At 41.7% G+C, this 11,505-nt stretch overlaps 1 protein-coding gene across 1 annotated transcript; it reads left to right on the top strand.

Moving 5' to 3' along the window:
- The first annotated feature begins 3,238 nt into the window (after positions 1–3,238).
- Positions 3,239–9,713, top strand: LOC146712964 (syncytin-A-like). The gene is made up of 2 exons (XM_085445900.1): positions 3,239–3,844; positions 8,164–9,713. Exon 2 carries the CDS (start codon positions 8,719–8,721, stop codon positions 9,679–9,681), a length of 963 nt encoding a protein of 320 aa, XP_085302026.1. The 5' UTR covers positions 3,239–3,844; positions 8,164–8,718; the 3' UTR covers positions 9,682–9,713.
- Positions 9,714–11,505: the final 1,792 nt, after the last annotated feature.

Below are 11,505 nucleotides of genomic sequence, written 5' to 3'. Positions count from 1 at the left end.
TTTTGACCAATGGGAAAGGGTGGGGTGTTTTGGTTTTGTCTTTGCTCACAGGCGGAGAGTGCTTTATAACGTTTTCTTTATAAAATGACGTTTTTACCATTTCTTCCCCCAGTAAATGTAAACAACAATATTCTGGAAGAAAACCAAACACTGGATTTTTTTTTAATCACAACTCTGTTTTTTATGTGGCCTATCAACACAATTTGAAACCTGGTATAAAGTCCACTCTTTTTACGTCACTTGTTCCATCTGTCCTGCTCACATCTCCAATGGTTGTACACGTTGTCATTAACGTGGCTTCACTCCACATTAGCCACGCCACTTTGCTAGCTAAAACACCGGTTTCGGCACATAAGGACGCTGTCATAGCCTGTCAACGACGTTGATTAGCTGTGCATATACGAATTTGAATCACGTGATTGGCTGGACTATGGGATGAGGTGCCATTGTTCTAATCCCATACTGGAGCAGCCAGTCACTTACTGACTAACACTGAAAAACAGAATTGTTAACGTATTCACTTTAATTTCAATTCCGGTTAGAATTTTATTTTATGTGCAACACGGATTTTTTCTGCACAGAGACCGTGCCAGCAGTGCGCAATTGAGCACACGCGCAGTTTAGAGGGAACATTGGTGATGATTATCAGAAAGTGAACAAGGTCTCATGGTTTGATGCTTGTCCAATGCCTGAGTTGACCTGGACTGGTTAAGCACTGCTTGTCTTATTTTATGATGCTGGATTTAACCAACGCTTACTGGCAGATTCCCTTATCTGCAGAGTCCAAAGACAAAAACGGCCTTCTCCACGCTGTATGGTTCGTACCAATTCGTCACACTTCCGTTTGGCTTATTTGAAGCCTCGGCCATTTTTCAGCACCTCATGGAGCGGTACCTGCTTCCTCAAATTGCATATGCTGTTTTCTACCTGGATGATGTTGTTGTGGTACCCCTGTGAGGTACCACACAGTTAAACGGTTAAAGGAAACCTCAGAAGAACGGCAGCTAATTCCCTTTTTGCAGCATGCAGCCAACGAGGTATTTATTGATTTATCGTTGATGAGAGATTTTTTAGTTTTGTGATGATGCTTAGTTGTAGCTTCATTTAAAGGAAGGAGAGCTTGTGAATTGGAACCAACACAGGAAGAGAGATTGAAGCCATATGTGTAGAGGAATGCGGTGACATACGATACCATACCTCCTGTTTTAACAGACAAGCTGGCTCTCTCTCTCTCTCTCTCTCTCTCTCCTTTTATGGGAAAGTCTGAATTTCTATACATACAAAGGTACCTCCTTTTTCAGCAGATAAGCGAAAGGTTTTCTCCTTCTAAGGAAAAATTATCAGTTCCATACATGCCACTCCTACTGCTGTGGAAACTTGCTTTAAGTATAAATAAAGGATGTTCTGAATGCCCTGGGCGGTTTTTCTGTGTCACATCGGTTGAGCAGTGACCGCCCATGCGCATGTAAAAAAATAGATATCTAAGTTGTAAGTTTCTTTGCCTTCTAACAATTTTCTCCTCACAATCGTGTTTGTTGTACAGTGTTATTTTTAGTGCTGTGTCTTACGCCGAGTTTTATTTTGTTAATGCTGTATAGTTTTCACGGTAGCTTTGGAGAGAAGTCTTCAAATAAACCAGTGACAGAAAACCACTTGCGTCTGCCTGTGCTTCCAGGGAATTATACTCATGTAGCTATGATGATGTTTGCTAGTTCACCTTACATGCATTAATGTAATAACATGGTTAGCGTACTCAACGTGAATTACACACGAACAACATTAAGCTACTCACGCAGAGAAGAACGGCTGCTGCCATCTTCGTCCGTCATCATTTCTGCTACACTGGCAGGGCTAGGGGCCAGGACTCTACTCTTCGTGTTTTTGGGGGATGTTGCTAATTCCAGGTCCGATAACAGGCACCACACCTTCAGTAGATGTACACGGTGTGAGGTCTCAGCAAGCTATCAAATACGGCGCATTTCTCGGCTTTTAAAAAAACGCTATGCGTCACCAGGCGTTTCATCAGATTTGAGGTGTTACCTCCTTTGACAGTATTGCAGTATCTGATTAAAGCACTTGTAGCAGGCTGCTGAGTTTGCATCTTTTGCTGTGAAGTATAGCCAGACTTTTGACCGCTTCGCCTTGGGCATTTTTAATCTGTAGCTCTGATCTAAAAGAACGTATGTACCTGGACCTGCCTACTATCCTCGGAAACGTATAATGATTGGTTAGAATCTAAAGTGTATCACAGCTCAGGAAAAAAAAGCACCGAAATAAAGCACCGCAATAAAGCACCGAAATGTGCGCTGCTTTTCTGTCTGGTTACTACCGTTTATGTAGGAACCGGTGCCATCATGGCACCGGATACCGGTATTCATCCCTAGTCATATATTTACTGTTTTGCTGTTTTTAATGGAGACCAGGGATATTATTGGACAGAACCTATGATCGCCAGCCAAAACTGACACTGTTATTGAACTGTTTAGCCAGTAAGACACTGTAGAAGACAATGTGATGTGTTTATTGATATGAGTAAGGAAAGTAACTGTTATGAAAGAAGATGTTAATTAGAGAAAATGAACCAGTAAAGAGAGTATATTTCACTGAGGATATAAGTAAATGTAATTGATGTGAATGATGAACCTGCTGAATTATATATTGAAAGCTCATGGTAGTGTTTATATAGCATTTGTTTGTGTGAAATAAATCAGACTCAGACACAATCTGGAGGAATACAGAGACACATGGTGTCTTCCTTACTCCGCTCTTCACCTGCTTTTACAGGTAACATATTTGTCATCATGGTCTTCATCCTTGGGACCCATAACAAATCCTGGGGGCTCGTCCAGGATTGTCGACGCCTTGCAGTTGATACTGATCCAAAAATGACATCTGGGACCAGGACGGGAGCTGATGCGAGCTGAAAGTTGGAGCCGAGACTGATCCATGGTTGCTAAGACGGTGGGTCCAGCGGGCCTGGGTCAGCAAGAGGTCGACGCAGAGAAGGCTTCCCTGATGCAGAGATAGTTCATGGAGCGCTCAGGATATTAAGGCCTGGAACTTTTAAAGATATGTTGAACTGAAGGGGTTTCTCCATGCCCACCTGAGAGAGAAAAATAGTACAGAACTCTTTCAAGAATTAATGTGTGCCAGAAAAGATGAAAGTGAGACACCACAGCAGTTTCTCTACCGGGTGACAGGGTTGAAGCAGTGGGTCCTCTTCATATGGGACTGTTACAGGAAAAATGATTCTATGTTTCTTTACCTTCTTTTAAATGTACAAAGATGCCTTTTGTCTGCCCTTTGCCTATGGTTAGATTAGTTTAGAATGATCTTTTTAGACTTTCCCAGCAAAGACATCTTGTTTCTGGGACATATTGTTTTAGATTGTTTTATCTCTCACAGCCTTCTCCCAGCTCTCTGCTGACGAGACTAGCGCCACATATGGAGTTGTTTATTTTATTTGTTTTGTATTTTCTTATCCTGTTCTCACTGTCTTTCCTATAAAAATTACCAAGCCACTGTGCATGGTGTGAGTTGTCCTTAGCAGCTCACCCGTGTACACGTTTGATAAAGAAAGTAACTTTGTCTCATTGTGTCTTTATTTCTCCTGGGTCTTTTACAGAGTTTTCCCCCAACATTTCTTGGTCCTTCGAGCCGGATCGCCTCCATCGTGTCCCATCTCCGTGACCAGTCCACGTTGCTCGTCTGTCGACAGCCCACACACTAGGTGTGTGGTCAAAGACCAAGGGCGTTAAATTCGAGTCTTGGCCAACGTTCTTAGAAAGCGACCCACGGTGGTGGGGCCCGATCGAGGTGGACCAGACCCGGCGACACTGACCAGGTAGATACAGACACACTGACACAATCTTGCGTAAAATCGTATTTTAAATTCAGGGAATTTAAAATAGCGAAAGTAGCTCGTCGCGACTGGAAGCTCCCCACTTCTGTGGGTTTAAAGTAGCTCGTCGGCTGGTAGCTTGGAGCTCGTCGACTGGAAGCTCCCCACTCTTGTGGGTTAGGTTTGGAGCTCTGGGTAGCTCCCCCAGCTGGGTCAAGGGAATAAGTAGCTCGTCTACAGAAAGACTGGCAGCTCCCCTTATTATAAGGGTTCCGATCGCGCGAATAAGTGTGAATGTGAATGTATGTGTGTGTATTGTTGTAACTAACGGAGCAAGCTGACTTTTCACGGTCCAATAAGAGACTGAGCTGCTCCTACTGTGTTTTTCTTTTACTGCTATTCACTGACGTGCTGGTGAGTTGAGAGAACGGTCGAGTTCCGTCTCGTAAAGTTCACACCGCTTTTGGAAATAGTCCGAAAGTAGAAGGGCGTGTGAGCAACCACTCTCGTCTCTAATACCAGCGAAGGTGATAGCAGCTGTATTGTGTATGTATTACTTAAACAAAAATAAGTAAATACATAATTAAGATGGGTAATCAAGCAAGTGAAATTAAAACTCACTCCTGCTGACGAGCAGTGGTGAGAAAAGAAAAGTCCAGACGCCGGACAAAAACAGTGTCTGTAAACTGAGAGATTTAAGAAAACAAAATATAAACAGTCAGAAGAACAGAACTCAACTGCCAGTTTAGTAAAACCAGAAGACGAGACACTGTGCAGTTCCCACAATCCTTTTAGTAAACCATCACTCACTCCTGCAGCCGCATCTGCAGCAACACCCATATCAGGAAGAACATAATAATCCCTTATTAAGTGAAAACTAGAGATCACAGTAGTTTTGTAGTAGTTTAAAAGGGTTGAAAACAGACCCCACTGAGTAGATATAAATATAAAAAGTACGAAATAAAGATGAACAAAGGGAAAATTACAGTAGAAATTATCTTTAGAGTATTTGAAATTAATAATAGCAAGGATAACAACCTGTAAAGTGATATTAACAATGAAACACAGTTGGCATGATGACCATGCCCAGCATGTATAAAATGAATATAAAGCAAATAATTCACACAAAAATATTTTAATAAAATAAATAAGGTATATTAAGGCTGTGTCACTGTTCAGCCAAGGACAGTGTGTGAAAAGGTAACTGTCTCCACCTTGGGAAAAGGATGATTCTGCAGGTCATCTGAAGCCCTTGATGGATACAAAATAAAATATAAATAATATATTATAATAGAACTGCCTGGTCCGCCATGCAACAGAGAGAACAAATGTGACCGCAGATTGGATGAATTCTAAATTATCTGTTTGCTGAATAAGATGATCCTAACTATCAAAGTAGCTCAGTAGTAGTATAGTGGTACACACTGATAAAATATTATAATATGCTATTGCTGTCATATAAGACAAAGAGGATAATATTAACAATGACATATTAATATGAAGAGGCACCTTAATCGGTTATGATGTGAGGTGAATAATTGTTAAGCAGTAGTCTGCATCAAGCTTAAGGTTTGCTGAAACTCAGTGTAATGACATGTGAGATGAAGACAATACGGAGAATAACTAAACTAATGAAGTGCATAGAGGCACTTGACCAGCTTGAAACTTATCATTCTAGAATGACACATTGCTGAGATAGAGCACACCTATAATAACAACCAATAAGCAAAACCCTGTAGACAACAGCTAAAACTACAGGATTGAGAAGCTGAATTAAATATGTAGACACTGCTAAGCTGATGAGCATGTTCCACATTTTCTTTTCTTTTTATTTATTTGTTTCTTTTAGAGCAGAAGCTGCTGTAACACACCCAAAGAAAGACTCTAGGTCTGACCAACCGTCTCAGTCATGGGCAAAAAGATGTCAGTCAATAAAATTCTAAAAGATAATTTATTGACAAAAAATATATCAAGAGATAAAAGATAAAACAGTCCAGTGTCCCACTTAAGAATTGTATAAAAACACACAGTCCCAAGGCCAGAGCCAGCTATGCCACACAGCCAAGTTGCACCCCACATGTTGCCTTTAACAGGGTTAGAAGTTGTCCTTGGAGACCCACCACCCTGCAAGCATATAGTCAGTGGTCACTCAAGCCTCTGCAACCCTGCTGCCTTTAGGCTGTGGCATATAATAGGCCCTGGCCTGCACAGAGAGACAAAACGACACACCTAATATAAAATTCATAGGGCAAAACCCGTCCATCCCAAACATATCTGATTTCATCACATTACATACCTGCACAGAGAGACAAAACAACACAGCAGTGTTTGTAGTGTGGGCTATAAGAAGACCGGTGTATCAGTGCAATCAAGTACACCTGCCTCTAATTAGTCCAACCCCATTCCAGCCATTGGCTCACCAAAAATGTGACACACACAAAACCACTCCCAACCCAGTGCAACTTCACACAATAATATGGAGCTGAATTAACACAGGCACATTAGTCTACCATGTTACAAGCTGCATGCTATTAAAAGCCAACATATGCAGACTTCTGCCTTGTTCGGATGGCAGCATTTTTTTTCTTTTTCTTTTGTGTCCTGACACGTTTATGTTTTTTGCTTTTGTTTGATTATTTTGTTGGTTTTGGAAACGAATTTAAACGAACTTGTGACAATACTTGAGAATCACAGTGACACATAGTGATTAGGCATATGATTGATGCCTAGGTTTAGAGCTGTGAGCTATGAGCTGTGAGCAATGCAAAGTTAAATATATATATTTGTATAAATGGGAAACAACCCTAACTTGAAAGTTTGAAATGTGTGAGATCCATGCATTGTTTGAAGAACTAGAAATTATCTAAAACTGCCTTAAGTGAAATTGTAGAGTTGCATCTATTCTCCCAAACAAAAAAACAAAAAACAAAAAAAGGGAGAAGCATTCTGTAACTTAAAAATAAGGCTGACTGTTGACAACAGACTAAAACACTAATTCGCAGGTGGCTATCAGGAACAGAGAGGCGAGCAAAGTCACAAACACCAAGGCCGCAGACAGCCACGCAGAAACAGCAGATAACATAGAGACAACGCCTGCTAGAACCGTGGAGAGGAAGGTCACTTCACACGAGATTGTTGCGCATGTGAAATACACAAAGATAAACAAATAACCATTTATATAGACAGCCAGTATGTTTTCTCTGCTGTGCATCATTTTGCAAAAAATCTGGAAAACCAGAGGAATGATTACACCAACTGGCAAACCAGCATGCCAACCTCTTACAACGCCTACTGACTCTTTCATTACTACAGGCAACAATTTTGCTGACAGAGCAGCAAAATAGGCGGCACAACAGGCAAACATCACATTGATGGCAGTAAACACACATCAGATTCCACTGGATGTGTTGAAAAATGAACAAAAAGCAGCAAGCACAGCAGAGCAGGCAAAATGGCTAAAACACGGTGCAGTTCTGACAAACGACTTAATGATGTGTTGTGGCAAGCCAGTGTTGCCAAAAAATTCCTCCACAAAATGGCGGCATTAGTGACTCATGGCTGTACGCATTTGTCAACGGGGGGACTGACCAGTATTGGCAACTCTCATTTCTACACTGTAAATTTTGAAACTTCAGCAAAACAATTTGTCAGAACGTGCATGACGTGTCAAAAATATAATGCTCAAGGTAACCTGCGACCAAGGAGAGGCCGTTTTCCAACTCCGCCTCATCCTTTTCACACAATTCATATGGATTTTATTGAACTAAGCGAATGTCAAGGGTCAAAATACGCCCTAGTGGTTATAGACGTGTTCTCAAAGTGGCCGGAAATCTATCCAGTGAAAAAGGCAGATGCAATTTCAGTAGCAAAGTGCCTGTGCAATCACTTCATACCCACATATGGCATTCCAGCTTTGATACGATCAGACAACGGCACTCATTTTGTAAATGATGTCATCACTAAGGTCTCTGAAGCACTCGGTTTCAGCATAAAACACCACTGTGCTTATCACCCTCAGAGCGCAGGCCTTGTAGAGAGAACTAACGGCACTATAAAACAAAGGCTCAGGAAATGTATGGCAGAAACAGGAAGGCCGTGGCCTGAATGTTTGGGTTTAGTGAAGATGTGGATGCGCTTAACACAAGGCTCCCATAAACTAACTCCATTTGAAATCATTCATGGCAGGCCGTTTCCACTGCCTATTACCAGTCAACCAATAGACAAAGCAATCAGAGAAAACACATTAGCAGAATGGATGTCTAAGCTGTTAGAAAACAAAGAGATCATTGTACATAATCAACAACCTGATGATGTTTCTCCAGTGTCTTGCAGACTAAAGCCCGGTGACTGGGTTCTGATCAAGGTGCTCCAAAGGAAAAACTGGAGCACACCCAGGTGGGAGGGGCCATACCAAGTCCTCCTCACTACACCGACCGCTTGCAAAATTGCGGAACGACCATCCTGGGTCCATCAGAGTCACTGCAGGCGAGTCAGTGAAGCCATCTAAACACAGCTGACGGCAGGCTTGCCTACTTGTTGTGATCTCGCCCGGTGGAGGGGTCAGCTTTCCTGGCCGGGGGGTCTACTCGCGACAGGAGGGTGTGTTCCGTCGTCATGAGGTGGTGGCTCTTATCAACTGCAGCGGCCCTGACCATGGCCGGGCTCCTCACCTTTGCTTCCGTGAGGGACAACAAGTCACGTTATATGGAGAAAAGGCAGACACTGTATGACAAAGGAAAGTACACCAAGTTTCCCCATGGCTATGCCACTAATTTCTGGTGGCAGTTTATGAACACTACAGCTTACTTGAATAATAAAACTGACTGCTATGCAAATACATATACACTTTCTGCCCACCAAGGAACGAGAGGAAGTGTATGGACTGTTCACTCAACGAAACCTGTGCCAGTAACGCGACACTGATGAGCCTCAACTGTCGCTCCAACTACAGCTACCGAATGCCACTACAAACAAAGACTCAGTACCAGACAGGATGTGCACGGACGGCACCCAGCAGCAGAGGAACCAGAGTTTTGGCTGACTGGTACTTCCTATGTGGCAACAAGGCTTATCTGTCACTCCCTGAAGGTTGGGGAGGTCTGTGCGCCCTGGTGGAATTATCAGATCACGTTTTCTTCATGCAAAGTGTTGCACATCATCCAAGCAGCCGGCAGAGACGTGAAGTGGACATCGCCTCCCCCAATTCTTTCGGCATTACTGTGGACACTGGAGTGCCGGGAGAGTTTCGCATCTGGGGAGGTGGAGTGAAATTCTTACAGAGCTTGATCCCCGGCATTGGAGTTGCCGAGGTGCGGGATCATGTGGAAATCAACCGATATGCTCTGCTACGACACATCAACTTGACTAAGACCCTGGGAACCGCCTTAGCAGGAGAACAGCAGGCCATCAGAACGATGGTGCTGCAGAACAGACTGACACTAGACCTGCTAACAGCATCACAAGGAGGAGTTTGCAAGCTGATCGGGGAAACATGTTGCACTTTTATCCCTGATGGATACGAAACTGGAGGAGACATTTATGAAGCTTTGCAGAATTTGACCGCTCTGCAAAAATATGTCACTGACCACACACCTGGAGCAGCTACAGCACAAAGCTGGCTGGACTGGCTGTTCAGCGGTTCATGGCTGGCTGCTGTAGCAAAGCCATTTTTCCTTCTAGGTCTCATCATGATAGCACTGCTCATATTAGTGTTGTGTGTGTTGCCATGCCTAAGAGTAATGATTTCACAGATGATAACAACTACAATGACTGCTTATGTTGCCGTGCCTGAAGAAGAACAACATCCCGTTGCAATTCTGTTAGAGGAGAACTTGTACTAGCTGCTAATAAATGACGTGGTGATTAAAAATGACTTGTCAAGTGATCATGCACTGATTAAAACATTAGTAGGTTATGCAAGTTTTCATGCTTTTATTTTTTTTGAAGTCTTGAGTTTTAAACATAAAGTTTTTCATTTTAAATATAGTTTTCATCCTTTTATTTTTTGAAGTTCTCATCCTTTTATTTTTTGAAGTCTTCATTTTAAATATGAAGTTTTCATTATTTTACATATAAAGTTTTCAATTTAAGGTTTGCATCATTTTAAATATAAGGTTTTCATCCTTGTATTTTTTGAAGTTTTCATTTTACATATTAGGTTTTCATCATTTTTAAATATAAAGTTTTCATTTTACTTTTCATCCTTTTATTTTTTGTAAGTTTTCGTTTTAAAATATAAGGTTTTTATCTTTTATTTTTTGTAGTTGTATTATTTTTTCTTGTTTATTCCACTTGTTATTTCATTTACTATGATTTTCATTTACTATGTTTTTCTTTTTATTATTTTCTTTTGTTTTATTCTTTAGACCAAATGACTGCCATTTCTGCTATGCTGACATTTTGAAAATTTTGAAAATTTAAAAATTGCCTAAGATACTTAATAAATAACCTTCATAGACAATTGTTGTATACATTTAAAATAAGTTAAAACAGGAGGGAATGTTACAGGAAAAATGATTCTATGTTTCTTTACCTTCTTTTAAATGTACAAAGATGCCTTTTGTCTGCCCTTTGCCTATGGTTAGATTAGTTTAGAATGATCTTTTTAGACTTTCCCAGCAAAGACATCTTGTTTCTGGGACATATTGTTTTAGATTGTTTTATCTCTCACAGCCTTCTCCCAGCTCTCTGCTGACGAGACTAGCGCCACATATGGAGTTGTTTATTTTATTTGTTTTGTATTTTCTTATCCTGTTCTCACTGTCTTTCCTATAAAAATTACCAAGCCACTGTGCATGGTGTGAGTTGTCCTTAGCAGCTCACCCGTGTACACGTTTGATAAAGAAAGTAACTTTGTCTCATTGTGTCTTTATTTCTCCTGGGTCTTTTACAGAGTTTTCCCCCAACAGGGACCCAACCTAACCTTAACAGTAGCAAACCAAGTCTCCCCTCGCCAGTCACATCAGAAGTAGTTAACCAGCAGCAGGGTGAGGCACTCGCTACGTCTGGTGTTATGGCACCCCACACTAAACGTGGGGCAGTTGCTAAGCTAATCAGTAATAAAGCTCTCATACATTGCAATTTGAATGGCTTAGCAGTGAAAGCAGTACTTGACACATGTGCTCAAGTTTGCATCATAAGTAAACATTGGAAAGACTGATACTTGCCTGACTTAGTCATGCAACCTCTGTCTGAAATCATCAAGGAAATTGATGAGTTGAAAGTTTGCGCAGTCAACGAGGAAACCATATCATTTGATGGCTGGGTACCCATCATGATCTACTTATCGGGGGGTGAAGACCCCAGCCTCTCCGTCAGTATTCCGGTCCTCGTCAGTACCTTGCCTGTGGACAAACCATTGATCGGTTTCAATGTCTTGGAACAGATCGTTGAGGAGCAACTAGAGCAGTTGATACCTGCTCTTGTTACCTTGCTGTGTAATGCCATCTGTCTTCCCCCTGAGAATGGTGAGGTGGTCTGAAGCTTCATTCAGACAGTAGAGCCAAACATTACACAAGGGTACTTGAGAACAGTTGAAAGGGATGTGATTATCCCTCCTGAACAGGTCACCTGGTTAATGTGCCCCGTTCCATCAACCATGAATCCACTTGATTGTTCAGTGCTGTTTGAGGATGATGAGGGCAACCAGGCCCTAAAGCGGTTCT

Source organism: Copadichromis virginalis, linkage group LG3, assembly GCF_057382275.1.
Source record: "Copadichromis virginalis isolate Kocher_CV1m ecotype Utaka linkage group LG3, C_Virginalis_male_GT1.1, whole genome shotgun sequence".
Classification (NCBI taxonomy): Eukaryota; Metazoa; Chordata; class Actinopteri; order Cichliformes; family Cichlidae; genus Copadichromis; species Copadichromis virginalis.
The sequence above is the reverse complement of the archived record's forward strand: the minus strand, read 5'-3'. Positions and strand labels throughout refer to the sequence as shown.

Excerpts from the sequence above, each read along its gene's own strand:
- LOC146712964 (XM_085445900.1), top strand. The coding sequence starts at position 8,719 with ATGGACTGTTCACTCAACGAAACCTGTGCCAGTAACGCGACACTGATG.